We start from the raw sequence: 16,327 nt of genomic DNA, 5'->3' as shown, positions 1-16,327 counted from the left end.
AGCGAGCGACGCCAGTTAGTAGTGTTTACGGTGGCACACGCGGCTTGACACGCTAATGACGCGCGACTCGAGGGCAACTGGTAGTTGGAATGACGGGCTGGGTGAAAAGAACGAAGGGTTCATGGTGACGATGCGTTGTCAATGTTGGCTTGCGTGGCTGCGTGTAGAGTACGACTGATAGAGTACACAGGACGACCAAGGCTGTGGCTGCCGGTGAACCTGTTTCTTTGGACAATGACGCCAGTCCGGATGAGGAGGGCAGATCCGCATAGTAGATGATGTGGTGGGCTCTAGCAGGGTTCGGGGATGTGGTGACGGGGAGCGGCCAAGAGGTTGGTGGTTGGTTGTTTGGGGGGAAGAGAGTTGAAAGAACGAGGTGGGCGGGGGGCCTGCTGGTTCGTCTGTACTGTGCAACTCGCTGTGCGCTGCTGCAAGGCATGACTGCATTCTGCCAGCCAAGGAGAATCACAGCGACACGGCAAGAATACGAAAACTTGTTTGTGAAAGGGGTTTCTAAGCTCCCTCTGTATTGCAGTCACTTTGCTTCATTTTCTGCACAATGCCGAGTGACTCCTTCGCCAAAGCAGTCACCCGCATCCCAGATTCATACAGTGCTTGCAACACTTTGCCTCGTTGCCTTGCTAACGCGTAAAGTGCCACGGTACCTGTATCGTCACCAGAGCTTTGTTGCAGACTCAAGTACCCACTACCCGTGGCTGATACCTACATCATTGGTGTCGATCCAGGGTCCCCACCCACATTTTTCGCCCACGCAGCCTCCCATTTTCCACTGGCTTCAGCGTCGTGTAGAGCGTAAAATGTTGCACTTTCAGGCTCTCTCACCTCTCTTAGGTATCTCATCTCTCTTAAGTATCTTAGGTAGTATCTCTCGGCTTTCGGTATTTTACCTCTCTCTCTGAGGTATCTCAACTTTTTTTTCAGGTATTTATTTAGGGGAGATACCTGACAGGGAAACAATAGCGTACTTTATGCTGCTACCCACTGTATTACAGGGCGCTTGTTGTGGCTTTACAGGGGAGTTCCGGGTGGCTACCCTCGCGACGAGCCACAGGGGCCTTATCCACTGTGCCAAACCCAAATACAGCGCTATGCACGCTAACCCAGTTTTTTTTGGGTTCCCTTTTTTTTCTTGGTTGCTCTCCAGCTTTCGCGGTACCTCGCCCGTTTCCACTCTTTCACCCAGACAGCACCCAAGCCAGCCCGCTCTTGAGGTAACTCTCCAGACTAGTCACAGTTCGTCTTTCACACGCGGGTCCTGTCCATCAAAACCCCCATCCTTGCCTCTCTCGCCCTCTTCGCTTCTACCATCCCACGTCAACCATTCTCTCTCACCGAGCCACGCTCGATCTGATTCATCACTATTCTCCTCCCACATATAAACCGACAAGATGCCTTCTTTTGTCAATTTTACCATCAAGATGTGTCCCAATCTTTAGCTTCACGCCAGCGCTGCACCCGGGCCCTGACTTGGATATCTATTGAATCCAACAGCACCCCTCCTGCACTCGCTTGACCCGAACATTACATCTCCAAACGCCCTCGAACCATCTTGTGCGATACATTCCCTCCTTACCCTCCTCCCTCGACGCGATTCGCAACCTCCCGCCTCTACTTTTTAGTGGCCGAGACCTCCGAACTACCCGCCGTCGCAGCGTACAATGGCCAAGCGTAACTCTCGAGTCTACGCTGAAGAGGCTATTTTCTTTGACGAGTCGAGCTACGCGCCCTTGGCATCCTCCTCCTCATCTTCCGGATCTTCATATCAATCCAGACGGAGTTCCCGCAGTTCGTTCAGAGAGGACATGTTCCAATACGCCACGGAAATGGAAGAAGGATTACGCAATGGCGCGCCCATCATCGAATCAGCTGCTGCCGTGCGCTATCAGAACAGCGCCGGTACCACCAGGGATTTTACTCTTCCTGAAAAGTCAGGTATGCAGTCAAGATTGCCTCTACAAAAAAGGCTGATCACTTCTGACACGACCCCGGCAGCCAAATTATCGAGCCTACTGCCTACCATCCACCAGGCGGTCGAGTACCCTGTTGTACCCGTGGACGGTCGTCCTTCAAATTTCGGCATTGTTGTACCTGGATTTTATCGCAGCAGCTATCCAAAGCAGCACGATTTTGAATTCATCAAGAGCCTCAAGCTCAAGACCATCGTTACCTTGGCCAATAAGGAGGAGTTTCAGGACGAGCTGGCAGCTTTTGTTAACGCTAATGGCATCCGTCAAGTCAAGTTCGACATGAAAGGCACCAAGAAGGAGGCTATCCCACTCGATACCATGGCTGCTATTCTTCAGCTTACCCTCGACAAGCGAAACTATCCTCTTCTCATCCACTGCAACCACGGCAAGCATCGCACCGGCTGTGTTGTTGCTGCCGCCCGCAGAGTCGCCGGCTGGGAAGTCGATCCCGCTTTGGACGAGTACAGGGCATTTGCATCTCCCAAAGTCCGCGATTGCGATGTTGATTACATCAACGCCTTCCAATCATCGCTGATACCTAGAGTTGAAGATGAGATTGCTTCATACAGTCCTGTTCGGGTCGGTACCTTTGTACGTACGCTGTTATTCTCAACAGTTGTCGTTGTAATATGGATCGTATCCGGAACCCAGATGACGTCGAACCCTTCTGCGCCTGAAAACTTTTGACGGCAAGGCGCAAAAACGGGGCCATGTACTCATCTGCCCCAGAACGAAGCCACTCAGAAAGACATTTATGCATTGGAAGAGCACCTAGCTACAGACACTCCCGGCGCAAGCCGTCTGGATGGTGCTTTGTGTTAGACTTGCATTTTACCTACTACTCATAGATGCTGGCAAGCGGAGTTGTTCTTTTACCTGTTTTCATTTTCCAGGTTTAGAGAGGAGGGGGAGACAAACATTGCCGAGGGAATACATCAAGAGCTGAGGTTCCCTCACTCAGGCGATGATGCGATGATGGGCCAGGCTTTCAGACTTTGGCTAGTTATGTATTATTGCTTTTGTGGGATTTCTGGCGTTCAGTCTTCTTTTGTTACAGGCTAGCTTATGCTACTGCAGTTCAATGAATGCAATATGGAGGCACTGTACCCCCTGTATAGAATTGTTCACACGTACATACATAATTTCTTGTCTCTCAAGTGTGCTACTCAAGTGTACTAGTTACTTACGGATCTGACTCAGGCCAGGTGAGTTGTGTTGAACAGCCGATTGCCAGTATCGGTACCCTTGGTCCCCGTAAACTTATTGCTCGACAAGCGCAGCGCCACCAGCTTCACCCCATGCTGCTCCAGCATCGTTCGCAAAACATGACCCTCCGCAACCGATTCCTCCTGAACAACCCCTGCTACGACAACCACGTTAACGAGGCCGTCTTGCTTGAGCCGCGTGACGTGGCGTAAAAATTCCACAATGCTCTTGCCGCTGTTGACCACCGAATCCACAAGAATCAGGTTCTTCTGGTCTCTCAGGTGCTGACTCTCGATGTCTTCCGGACGAAACGTGTGCAAGAACATGGCCTTGGGGAAGACCTCGCCGATGCCCAGGGCCATGGGCTCCCCGCCGCGCATGAGTGCCGCGATGGTGGTTTGCGCTTCGTGAGCCAGGCGGAACCCTGTCGTCTGGTGGCCCTGCACATGGGGCACCTCGATGGCCTCGACGCCGATGACTTCGGTGAGGAGCTGCAACGCCAAGAATTTCCCGAGCTCCTGGTGAGCCTGTCTTAGCGCCGCCCCGGAGATGGACGCATCTCGAGTCGGAGACATGAGGAGCTTCGCAGCGCCGGAGTGCGTGGCGTGGATGACGGCGCCGTTGCAGGCCGACGCTATCTTGGAGGTTGTGGCAGCCACCTCTATCTCACGGCGACGCACGAGCTCTTCGACAAATTCGGCATCAGAGAATGATAGCAGCGGCAGCCTTGTGGCGGTTAACCGCGGCGCGGCGTGCGGCGGAAGCAGTACTTGGTGGCAGTGGAATCCACGAGATTCGATGGCCTCGCGTAAGGCATCCTCCATGCTTCGGCTTCGGGTTTGGGCATCGCCAGAAACAATAATAGCCCTATGAGCCCCCTCCAGCATCGGCAAGTCGAGCGGGCTGTCTCCGAACGCCCATACGTACAGGCCTGATCTCTTCCGAAGGCTCCTGACAACCTGTGCCTTTGCTTGCGGTGTGATGACAACCTCATCTGCAATCCTGCCGCTGCCGATGACCTTGATGCTATTCCCGAAGCCAGCTTTTTCCAGCACCATTTGCCAGACACGACGAATCCCGCAGGTCAAAACAACGACTCGCATGTGGCCATGGCCGCAGGCAAGCTGAAAGAGACGTATGAACTCGGGGTGTATAGTGATGGAGGATGAAACCTTGTCACACAGGGCTTCAAAGCTCACGTCGTCGGCAGCCTCTTCATACATGAGCGTCGCCTGGATAAACGCGGCCTCAGAGTAGCCGAGCGGGCTGCCAAACAGACTCTTGAGCGGACAGACGTCCGACTTGTTCGGAAGCGAGCTGTCAACAGCCTTCCAAAACATGGCGCCGGCATCCTCGCTCGCCAGGGTCTTGTCGGCGTCCACTACCAACACCGTCTCCGCGCGCTCCTCACCCACCAGCGCCGCTTCGACTTTGCTTTCCACGAGGGCATTGTTGCAGCTCGCATTTGTCTGAGCGAAATGGCGCACCAGCCTCAGGGTGAAAGGAAGCGGGCTGCTGTGCTGCGGGACAGCCGAAAAGAAAATGCTGTGGTGCCTGCAGAGCCCGCGGAGCTGGTCTATCTCGGCTCGCTGCCACCGGTGTAGGTGCGCGGCAGACGCCGCCTCGCGACATCGGCCGATGTCGTCCAGTCGGCGCTGAAGAATGGCAGGCGCCGGAACTTCGAGGTATATTATGTGCGTATAGACACTCAAGTCGCTCGCGGTCGCGACAACATGACCTTGCGACTCCCCTTCCGTCCAGAACATGTAGTGGCCGGCGACCAGGGCAGAGCGGTTCCGCGAAGAGCACTCTTGCGCAACGCCGCCGATGGCGCGTTCACGCACACGGCGCTTTTCCTCCTCGTCAAGCTTGTCAAAGGCGGCGAGGCCTCCAGTGACGATGCTGGATATCAACTCGGACCCTTCGTAAAAGAGGAAGTTTTCTTGATCAAGGTGAAGCTTTAGTCCCTCGATCAGGGTAGACTTTCCGGATCCTGGAAGCCCGTACAAGCCGATGACCATGGACTGCTTGGAAGGAACCGGCCCAGGTCCAATCTCTGTTGCAGCGATGGGGGTAAAAGGCTGACATCTAGCCATTGTACCCATTCTGCCGTGATTGTGCAGACACTTTGGGGAACAAATGAACGGGAAGTGTGAGAAAGAAAAGGCGACGGGTTGCTCGACCACACCATGACGGGCCTACCTGTGTGTCTTATATTTTCCTGTTGAACCGCAGTCACGAGCAACCGACCTCGCAGGCTTTTTCCCGGCCCGATGCAGTAGTGGTACGCACTCGTATTCGGTGAGGCACGGTCAGTGTCACGGCAGAAGCGGCCAGAACTTCCTCAACTGGAAGCACACCCGCTCAAACTCGGCGCGGTCCAGGCCATGCCGCGTCGCCACCTCGCCAACCTTGCTTTTCTTTGCCGGGTTGATCACCTCGCGCACTCCCTGGCTCATAGTCACCCCCGCCCGCCTTCCCGCCATCGCGGCGGCGGCGCGGTAAAACAGCCACCGCGACGTGTACTTGGCCACCATGTACGCGCAAACCACACCGCGAGGCAGCGACGGCGGCGGGCTGCGCAGCGGGTGCCCGTCGTGGGCTGCGCGGGTGAGCACGTAGAGGACGTCGGCCGTCTCGCTGAGGCGTCGCAGCGGGCTCGTGGCCGCGCGACGCTCCCGCAGCTCCTCGCGGAGACGGTCGCGGTACCACGAGGGCTGCTGTCTCGGGAGGCGCAGGAGGCTGTGCCACAGCGGAAGGATACGGCTTCGCATTCTTATGGGTTGGGAGAGTCAAGTGCGGGCCGTTGTGAAAAGAAGAAGAAGAAGAAGAAGAAAAGTGATGCTTGCAAGCTTGAATGCTCACCGTTTGAGCAGTTGCCGTTTGTGATTCGCACCCGTGGTGTGGCTGCCTCAGGTCAACAATACCTGGTCATCTTTGCCCTACACTTCTTCCTGCGAGACGCAGTTCTACCTAAATCCGACACAAGCAGCAAGAATTGGTTAATGTATTTTCCATTTGCCTTTCTTCATGGACAAAAGCACCATAATACACCAACACATGCAATGTAGCATCGGTTCAACATGTTATCACCCCCTGCCTCACTTATGTCTTTGGACTAACACGACCGGTGATTCATATAAACATCACGAAACGATACTCCAGAATTACATCAGCATCACCAAGAAAGCCAACTCCTCCTATGCCAAGACTCTTCGTCTTCTAGAACTGTGGGCATGCCGTGAGCATTGGCGAGGCCAAATACGGGCAACCGCTTCGAGAATACAGCCCGCCAAGCTCCACGAGCCGCCCTTTCTTGTCCCTTCGAGCCACAATCAATTGCTATTGGTCAGTTAATCATGACTTCGAAGCGCCAAGTTGAAGCTGGTATGTGGAGAACAAAAGGGGGCGGTCGAAAGGAGTTGAATAGAAGATCGCGTGGAAGCCAAGGCCCGAGGCGGCACAAGGCGAGAGGCAAAGGAGGAAAGCATCGTCTCCAGAGCCAATAAGAATAAAAACGGCAAGGCAGATTTGGTTCCTTTTTTCGAGCCAACTTAAAGATACAGCTGCGTGCCTTGTATGATCCAACTTTTTCGCTGCTTACATGGCGCCGTCTTCGTCCACTTAACGGCTCACCACGTAACAACAATAACACACACGCCCCTCCTTTAGCCCCGGCATCTGGGATGGTAGGGCAGAGAACGACCAGGGGCTGGTGAGATTTAGGTTCTTTCGAAGGCGGTTTCTTTTACTAGTTCCCAGTAAATAGGTGATGCGAGTCATCCGTGGTATGGTAATAGCAACTCATGGACTATAAGACACCACGATGCAGGCATGTCCAAGATGCGTATATCTGGTCTATAAAAGCAAGTATTATGGTTTCATCCGCTTCCGGCTTGCAGGGTGCTCATTTCAACGCGAGCGTCTCGTCATGTTAAACGCCGCTCGATCCTGCCCCTGCCCTTCCGTCTGACCAACCATGACTCTGCATCATGGTCGAGCCACCCCCAAGAACAAGCCATGTGCCTGGGGCGCTGACGCTACGGATATATACAGGGCTCCCCAAGGACGCATTGACAGCTTGGCACGTTTTCTTGCTGATCGACTGAGCCCGTGTGGTTGGGGGGTGCAGCCAAGAACACCTCGCATGAAGAATAACTTGGGAGAGGTATCGGTGACAAGCCACCAGTACAAAACATGACCATAAATTGCAAGTTGCGTTGCCGCTCATTCTCATGCCGCTAACTGCGCGGAAACATAACTATGGTGTGTAATACGGCGAATAATTCCCCTTGATATACTGCCGATCAACATTGTTCAACCTTCTCGCCTCTTCCTACAACTCTCGCCCGATAGGCAGCAGCATTTCGTAGCTTTGTGGTGGGAGGATGAGTGCAGGCTCAGACTCACCATTGCGAGTTTGCCGCATCGGCTTTCTTCACACCCTCAAGTTTGTTCCGTGCCGGCCGATGCATCATTCATTCTTCACCATGCAGGCGGACCCAATTCTTGACGTGCCCTCGCCCTCGCAGTTGAGTGTGTGTGCCTTGGAGGGGAGTGGTGTGTGTGTAATGCAACACGCAGTGTAACCACATCATCTCGTTTAAAGTGGCGCCCGAATGGATTTATGCATAGAACCGACCTGCCGCACAGAAGAGGAATGGAAGAATCGCTCCGTGTCCCGTAAAGACGATGCGATGGTGGGCATGACAAAGATGCCGCACACGTCCCTGATGAACTGCGCCCCGTTGAACGCAAAAGGAGGCAAAGGCGTTGGGCATGTTCTGCCAAAACGATGGCTAGTGAGGCTGAGCAACCCGAATGCCTGCTTCCAGAGTCGATGAGCAAAGTCCGCGGGGCAGCGGCGGCGCTTGCACGGGGCTTGCTAGTGGCCTGCAGGACCTCATCTGAATTCATTAGCAAGCAGACTAGCTGTGCTGGGGGGTGTTAAACCAAGCTTATCAAGCAATGGTTGAGTAGATTGTTCATTTTGCATCCTTGGCGATTGAATTTCCGTACCTTCTACGCCGGAGACTTTCCGCCTCGGACTCGGAGCCTACCAAGCCAGTAACTATAGTCTGACACTGGGCCTTGCAATGTAAGCCATAACAACCCGTCACACGTCACGTACCGCATCCTTACTCTCATGATAGTAGCTGCGAATGGGTACCCTTCTTTGCTCGAGTGCAATGAGAGTAAGTCAGGGGGATTGGTGGTCATGGTTGCCGCCATCTCGTGCTGCGTTCAAAGCCATGCCGGCGCGAAGAGGCGAGGGACCGGTACCCCCACGCGGGCTTGTTGTCCCGCACTCGCCTTGAAATGTTCGCCCTGGTCGGAGACAATATATTTCAAACATTGTCAACCCCCTCATCATCGCCACTGACACAAAATTGTTAGCAAATGCAAGGGCGGCCTCTGCGGTGTACACTATATTCCAGGATGATCTCGCTTGCCAACCAATCTTCGGTGGGTGTGCTCTTCACCTGCGAAAATGCGCGGAACTGTAGAGCAACGGACGCAGGCTGCCTCGCTTGTAATCAGCTCATCAATTGGTTCTTCTCAGATGTGTATCTGTAGCCTTATTATTACCTACACCATCGGACTGGCGCTCTCCCGCAAACTACATAACCTGTTGGCCCCTCTGTGCATGCGACCGTCCTCAGTGGACCTCGGCCCTATCGTCATCTGTAGATATCACGCGGTTGGGCTATAGTTCTGCGCGTTGGCGCGCTTTCCAGGCCTTTGACCTACTGGTAATTAGTGGTTTTCTTGAATCTTTGCTGCGGTGGCTTTCGCGCCTACATAGACTGGACATGCATATGGGGTGGCACCTGCAGCCTTGTTCTGTAATACAGCTTCTTTGAACTTCCGCAAAGCTTTCGAATCATAACATCAAAGTGGCAAGGATTATATAATGCTGTGAGATTCCAAAGTTCCTTCAGTGCCCAGGTCTTTTTCTTCTGAAAAAAAAAAAAAACCATAAATGGAGTTGCCAGCGACCTGCGTCGGCGTTCGTTCAGTTCTGTCAAGACTTGTTAGCTGAGCAACCATTTTACATCATCATAGAGCGAATGATATATACCCTACAACTTACCCAAAAGATAAACGACACCAAGCCTTGTCCTTAAAGCATGCGGCAGTTTGAACCAGGATGCGCAGCCCTGGTCGGCCGCTCGATGCAGCCAGGATGACCACCTAGTGTTAGTAACTAACTAGTTAGTATTCGATGTGGTGAAATATTTACTACCACTGTGTTCGGACCACGGCTGGGGATGTGATTGCTCGTTTGGTCGTTGATTCAATCCGCCACCCGATATTGTTCCTGGTCTGATAGACGAGAATAGAAAGGGATCTAGATGATGCAACGACCCTTTTTTTGATGAGGCTCGAGTCTGTGCTAGCCCCTTGAGGAAGGCCCAATTGATTGAAAAGCCTCCAGGAACAGCGCCGAGGTCAAGCTGCTGGGCTCTGAATAGTCGTAAGTAGACCCATCAACAACGCACCCCAGCTAGCACTGTCGAAAATTCGTATGTGCTGACCTGAATAACGGGCAATATCCGGTCCGCTGGCCATGACACAGGATTTGGGAGCTTGCTGACTTGTAATGAATCATGGAGTCTAACCTGGTTCTCAGAGGAGTAGCTGACCGGGGGCAAGAACCTCTACATCAACAACTGACCATACAGTTGGCATAGGGCAGGCCAGGGCCTTTCCGTTGGAAAAAGGTCTGTATTTTATTAGTACACCTAAAAAGGGTAGCCTGTATCGCCGTCTTGAAGAAATTGTACCAATCGTCTTGAACCCCCAATGCCAAGGCAACTGATTTTGTCAAGCGTCCAAAGAGTTCAAGTTGGGTTAGCTCTTACTGCTGCTTGGCTGGTAGCCCTGGTATTTTGCAACAGGCCATTGCAGCCTCATACCACCTGCTCAGACTAGGTGCAAGCATAGTCTTGCCACCGGAGCTAAGGTAAGCCTGAATAGGCAAAGTTTTGCGCCCCCAAGACACATCCAACGTGTGTAGTTCGACTTTTGAAGATGCTCCGCCCATAATAGTATCGAGGCGGCCCGTTTGTGTGGTTCGGTCCCGAAGTCTGAGGTCGTCGGCCGAGGTTCTCAGGAACGCGGGAATGCCTACGCCTGGCGGAGAACTTCTTGCCAGTGGGTAAGAAGCTTGCCTTTTGGAGTGCACCGAGTCATAGTTATGCCCTGATCTCCAGTTGTACTGAATTTGTCAAAGTGAACCTCTTCGCGGACAATCGGAAAGATGCAGGGGTACCACTCAAAGCCTGAAGTGACCACAAAAAACGTGGGCTAATAACTACGAGAGGTGGTGGCCCCCTTCCGTTGACAAATGGTCTCTGTGCCCGGATTGTGGGCGGCGCCTCGATTTTGCCAGTAGTGGTAGTTTCCCAAGTCGTCGAGTGGTTCTGGCTGACTTGAAAGCATAATCTGAATCACGCTGCTGTGGACAAGAACCAAGACAAATCGACGATTGGTCTCGGAGCCCCTATTTTGAGCCTTAGAGTGAGCCAGCTGTGTATATTGACTTGGTCACTTCATCCTTGGCCCTGGTATCACAGGCTGACGAAAAGCTACGCGGACCCAAAAAACTTGGAGCCGGCCCCGCAAACCGCCTATGCTGGGATGCTTGGAAGGCACGGCAGGGTGTCGTGGAAGACAACTCCGCCATGGAGACTCCGGGGTCCCATTTTTAGGAGCAATAGCCATCGACGTCCCTGCCACTGCAACCTCGCATGGCACGAGTTTTGGCGTGCAAGAAGACGGTGTGTGCCGGCATCGCTAGCTTCTAGTTGAAGCAAGAAGACTCAGCTGAGGCTCTTCCAAGGCGTCTGGCCCCCCACAGCAAGTTAGTCAGTGGTGGCATTCCTTCGAATGCCCGCCCTGGTCGGAGACAGTATGCTTCAAAGTCAACGTTCCGAATCAGTCACAGTATGTATATCTGGGGTAGTTCCCTGCTATGAGCGAGGTTCGAAATGCGAGTTGTTCCACCTAGATCGCAAAGTGGCACTGCACTTTGCCAAGCTGGCCCGGGTGGATGTAAATCGGACGCTCAAACACCGACAGATACCGATAGCTAGAGGATTATTGGGCGCGATGGGAAGATCCAAGAGCTCAATGGCCTGCCTGAGCAGTGGGCGCTGAGGGGACGAGGGAGAGGCCTGCTGCAGCTACTTCTGCCCCAATAGAGAGCAGCTTCAATATGGGACGGACTGAACGGTAACCCGAAATCACAAGAGAGCCGTGACGCAGGCCCGAGGGCCCTGTTTGGGTGTTGCATTAGTTGAACGAACGGAGAGGGTGGAGGTGCGACTTGGTTGGCTAACAGAGCGGGAGGAGGGTCGGTGGCAGCCTTGGACTCCATCGAGGGTGGTGGGTGTTATTTCAGCGGCTGGTGTTTCCTTCAACCGCATTGGGCTTCTGTGGTGGGTGTGGCGGTGGGTGAACTGGGATTGAGTCTTGTAAGCGCGCCCACATTAAATGAAATCTCATGTCAGGTACCTTGGTCGTGAAGGTACATCCGCCTCTGCAACGGCCGGCCGGGCTAGTGGTTGATTTAGAGGCCATGATAGATGGACACCTCCTCGCCCTCGTTCTTGGTTGTTTCCTTCCCCCACACCAATCAATGCTGGCCCCCAATCCGCCTGCGTTTTTGCCGCTAGGGTCGCCCAGAGGGCAGATGCAGCTTTGGTATATAAGGACGACCTGTAAGGCTGTCCCGTTTTCTGGTGTCAAAAAGTCCACGTTCAAACCAGTCTTGTTCTCAAAGAGCGCTTGTTTTTGTATAAATCTGATGATCTCGCCCTTCGTTATCTTCCCGCAGCAACATCTATACAGAAAGTTAGGAAGACTGCTGGAGTAACTCGCCACCCAAATACATACCACACATACACATACGCACCCCCACGTCAGGAACCTCAGCATGTTCGCAACTTGGAAATACGACCGCGACACCTCAGAGGTGCAAAATATCCGACTGGCATATGATCCAATCTCTGCTCGATCCAGTCAACACCAAGCATGCGACCGATGCCATGAGAAAAAGGTGAGCAATCCCGGTGCTGAACATCGATGTTGCTTGTTTGAAGTTGTGCGAGTTGCGCGGCCGCCACGACGGGCCGTTGACAGCTGCCTAAAACACAAACAGGCTTTTCCGACCCCCGTTTGCTCTCGTCCTCAACAGCACCTTCCCACCAAGATAGCCCACTAATCATTTTCTCCTCTTCTCAGTTAAAATGCAGCGGTGAAAAGGACGGCTGCGACCGTTGCGTCTCCAGTGCCCATCCTTGCGTCTACAACCGCAGCGAGGCACGATGCTCCCGCCGAGGCAACAAGAGGGCCAGCCGATGCTCAACTGACGGCAGCAGCGCCATTGACGAGACGCTGAGCCGGCCCACCAGCAACTCGGGCTCGCCCTCGCGACGAATCACACAAACCAGCCACCACCTCCAACAACCGCAGCAGCACCGCATTCGCAAGGGCTCGCAGTCGCGACGCAAGTCGAACTGCTCCTCGACCGCCCAGTCGCGATCCTCGCTGGAGCCCGACGCGGACTTGATGGCGTCGCCTGCCCCCTCCTCCGTCGCGGGCAGCCCGTACAGCCTTGCGAGCAGCTTTGCGACTATCTCAGAGGGCGGCGCCGGGGACTTTGCGGCCACCCTCTCGGTCCCCTACGACTCGCCGGGTGCTGTCGGGATGACTGCGCAGCACATGCCATACTCGATGCCCTACCACGACTGCGGCTACCAGTCGGGCGCCGCCTGGCCGCCTGCTGCCTCCTACCAGCGTGGCGATCCTGGCACGTCGGCGGGGTTAAACAACTCGTTCATCTCCACCGTGTCGAACCCGGACGCGTTCCCGGTTCTGACACCACCCGACGAGTACATGCAGTTCCAGGCCTTTGCCAGCCTACAGACTGCAGGAGCGGACATCTGGCCGTACCACCGCTAGCTAGTAAAGAAGCGCATGAGCGATGCCATTTTATTCTTGGCTGCTTGGGTATGAATTGGCACCATGTTACGACAGTTTTTTGTTCTTTCACAAGAGTGGATTCGTTATTCTCTTTGCAAGCACTTTTTGTTCCCGGGAGAAACGGAGTTTCGTGTTTGGTGTTGTTTATTCGGGGTCACATCTTCATTCAATTTTATCTACGTTACCATGATTCTGGAGAGGCGTTTGAAACTACAAGTAGCGACTGGACGGACCCATTACAAATTGATGTATATAGTATTCATAGACTGGACAAAAGCGACGACAATTACTCTTCATTCATGACCTATCCTTGAAATGGTTCAAATGGGCATGCCCAGGTACTGCAGACAACTTGAGCACGGACGAGGGGCAAGCAGGCAGCTTACAAAGATGGGCTGCAATCATACGGATACAGGAAATGCTGATAGAACGCCGTGATTGTGTCAGAGCCCATTACCCAACAACGCTGATTTCGCACGGTAGTGAGACGGCATGGCCAATGACGATGTAAAGCGGAACAGAGAAAAGTAAAGCGAAACTGAATTTGACGTCCTGTACGAATTGCTCCGTGCACGACCCGGCCGATCAGGCATACCGCCGCTCCAGAATAGCAACACAGACTAAGCTCATGTAGGTAGACGAGCTCAGCCTTACCTCTTTCGGCCTCTTGAGCGCCGATCTCCTGTTCGCTAGGCAGCCGTGCCAAATGAATGCGCCCAATACGATCAAATAAAATAAAACTAAAAATGCGACACGGCACAAGGCCCGCAGCTGAGGCGGTCAGATGAGATCCGGGGCGCGACGCGCCAAAGGCCGATACGGCCGGTCCCCCGTCCAAGCCCCGGCATGCGCACCAGGCACTTTACTTCTACATTTGAGCTGACGCACACCCGGCGCAAGTTACGCAGCACTTACCAGAGACGTGATCGTGTGGAATTTGATCCGAGGCATACACCCCGCAAGGGGCGAGCGAATGAGGATGCGGCTGTGGTTTGTGCGACGTATGTATGGTAAGGCGCAGCTTCGTACAGCATTACTGCGGAGGGCTGTCCGACACGAAAATGTTTCCGGCAAGGACGGGATACCGCTCTCCTCTTGGGTGTGAAGACGCCCTCTTTCTCGCGGCGACTTGTCGGTCACTTGCTTGCGTCTACCATGTTGGGCTTGGTGAAGGGAGGGAAGGGGGGGGTGAAGACTGGGACGTATTATGAGCCCCCGACATATCGTATCGACTTTCATCAACCTGCTTGCAGATGGGCGCTCCGCTGATGGCACTTGTCAAATCAGTAGGGCTGAATTAGCCAGGTCGAAATATTGCGCCTCCCGAAGACGAAGCACGCATGCACGGCGCTTCCCAGAGCGCCATCGGGCGTGCCAAGCAGTATCCGTGCTTCATCACTTACACCCATTCCATCATGACACTCTGCCTTGTCAATGCTATATTTGCATCACAGCGGCCGGAGGGGGGGCTTGCGTTTAGTGTTACTGGTTGAATTGCCGTTTCTGGTCACCTAGTTCAGTGATCGACCAGAATTCGTGAAAGCTGATTGGTCCTCTAGACGAGCCTACCACTGGCAGCCTTCTTTTGCAAGCCACCCCAGAAAAGGGCCAGTTGAGACGGCCTTCTTTTTGGCTAGGCACGCGCTGTTCGGTAGTTGTCTGCGTCCATGAGTCACAGTAAGCGTCCCTGAATCTGAGGGGGCCAGGGATGGCGATGGCAGGCGCGGGGTGGCGGGCGTTCGCAGACACCTCTGTGTGCACAGTGCTTGGGGGCGCTCCTGCCCATGGCTGCCGATGCATGTGCCGCTGTGCATTTCTCAACTGCCCCCTTGCCTGCAGCAGCGCTGCTGGAGATTCTCCTGGCTGCGACAGGCCACACCCCCTCTACCGTGGCGACAGCTTGGTCCGATCCCTCGCACAAGACAAATGCTAGAATTTGACTCGTACTACAGAGGTGCAATGATACTATGAGGCAATGATAAGGTGAGGGGCGGTTGATGAGCCCCAAAAGGTACTACATCGCCCGCTACGGCTGAGGCGGCGCAAGTCGATGGGGTGGCGGCAAGCTGCTTGGGGCGTGGCCAGAGGAACAGCACATTCGGGGAAAGGCATGCAATAAGCGTAAATTTTGGGAGTCTTTTAGGACATCGGCGGTAATACTTGCATTCATTATGGTAATAGGCACTCTGCAATATGCTGTTTTACTGTTGAGCCTGTGCAAGCAGGCATCGGAAGGCGGCCTGTGATTGGCTGGATCAGGAAAGGCCCCACTTTAACGGGGGCTATGAGAAGCCTCGAGGGCTTCCAAAAGGCTAAGACGGAAGGGGACGAATTGTATGGATAACAAGAACAACCAGAATTTAACCAATTTGATGATATTATCCTATTCTATTAATACGAACCTATTCCAACATTTACATTCTAGTCTTCCTATCCCCTCTCGCTTTTACGTGCGGGGAAAAAGAAAGCAGGAAAAGAAACCAAAACCGTAGGAGGCCCTGACTGTATTTTTTTTTTTTTTTTCAAAAACAAAGTTTTTGTGAAGTAATATATACGTATAAGAATGTGAATTAAATCTCATATGATTGTCTCCTTACTGTACCCACGAAGTATATAACGACAAGTCGTAGTATCCCGGCCAGCAGGTTGTCTCTTTAGCAGTTACCAGTTACCGGCACACTACTTAACGATCAGTCCATCACTGCTTCCAGTCGGTCTGTTAATACAACAAAATTGCCAGAAAAAAGCAATAAACAAAGATGTAGAATTTCGCGACAATGCCTTTTCTCAGACCATGACCCATCAGTCGTCAGGCCACAATGTCTCGCGTTCTATGCAGCTTCAACACAGCCGTTTCTGCTCAGGCCCACCGCTCATTGGTCAGGACCCGAGCTTGGCCTAGCAGTGACGACATCATAATTTTTCCAAGCCCAGCCAAGCTTCCGCCGTCAACACCAAGCAACTTTTCTGCTTTCCCCCTATCAATTCTGCGCACTTTGCCGCCGCGCCACCACACCCTCCAATGGCTTCCGACGAGAGCAGTTCCCCGCCTCCGGTGGACAAGTCCATGCTCCAACGCATCGAGGACTGGGGCAGTAAGTAGACACCCCCTCCCCCCCCCCCCCCCCCCCCCTTGCCAGCGC

The 16,327-nt window shown here is 53.6% G+C and overlaps 5 protein-coding genes across 5 annotated transcripts in view; 3 read left to right on the top strand and 2 right to left on the bottom strand.

Annotated features, from left to right (window-relative positions):
• Positions 1-1,679: 1,679 nt before the first annotated feature.
• On the top strand, positions 1,680-2,675 carry ISF_03110 (tyrosine phosphatase; the record flags this gene model as incomplete). The annotated part of the gene is made up of 3 exons (XM_018846716.1): positions 1,680-1,953; positions 2,014-2,579; positions 2,640-2,675. 3 exons carry the CDS (start codon positions 1,680-1,682, stop codon positions 2,673-2,675), a joined length of 876 nt encoding a protein of 291 aa, XP_018706444.1.
• Positions 2,676-3,184: 509 nt separating this feature from the next.
• ISF_03109 (HAD-like domain protein) lies at positions 3,185-5,290 on the bottom strand (the record flags this gene model as incomplete). The annotated part of the gene is made up of 1 exon (XM_018846715.1): positions 3,185-5,290. The coding sequence occupies one exon, from the start codon at positions 5,288-5,290 to the stop codon at positions 3,185-3,187; it is 2,106 nt and encodes a 701-aa protein (XP_018706443.1).
• Positions 5,291-5,512: 222 nt separating this feature from the next.
• ISF_03108 (hypothetical protein) lies at positions 5,513-5,968 on the bottom strand (the record flags this gene model as incomplete). The annotated part of the gene is made up of 1 exon (XM_018846714.1): positions 5,513-5,968. The coding sequence occupies one exon, from the start codon at positions 5,966-5,968 to the stop codon at positions 5,513-5,515; it is 456 nt and encodes a 151-aa protein (XP_018706442.1).
• Positions 5,969-12,247: 6,279 nt separating this feature from the next.
• On the top strand, positions 12,248-13,163 carry ISF_03107 (hypothetical protein; the record flags this gene model as incomplete). Its single annotated transcript, XM_018846713.1, has 2 exons — positions 12,248-12,258; positions 12,581-13,163. The coding sequence occupies 2 exons, from the start codon at positions 12,248-12,250 to the stop codon at positions 13,161-13,163; spliced, it is 594 nt and encodes a 197-aa protein (XP_018706441.1).
• A 3,043-nt stretch (positions 13,164-16,206) lies between these two features.
• The window catches only part of ISF_03106 (hypothetical protein), a gene marked incomplete at both ends in the record, with an annotated part of 702 nt that continues 581 nt past the window's right edge, over positions 16,207-16,327 (top strand). The window contains one exon of the mRNA XM_018846712.1: positions 16,207-16,279. Within this exon, the coding sequence (XP_018706440.1) occupies positions 16,207-16,279 (73 nt within the window). The remainder of the gene's footprint in view (positions 16,280-16,327) is intronic.

The sequence above is a fragment of the Cordyceps fumosorosea genome (assembly GCF_001636725.1).
Source record: "Cordyceps fumosorosea ARSEF 2679 chromosome Unknown scaffold_5, whole genome shotgun sequence".
Lineage (NCBI taxonomy): Eukaryota > Fungi > Ascomycota > Sordariomycetes > Hypocreales > Cordycipitaceae > Cordyceps > Cordyceps fumosorosea.
Note: the sequence above shows the minus strand (reverse complement) of the source record. Positions and strands in the feature narration are given on the sequence as shown.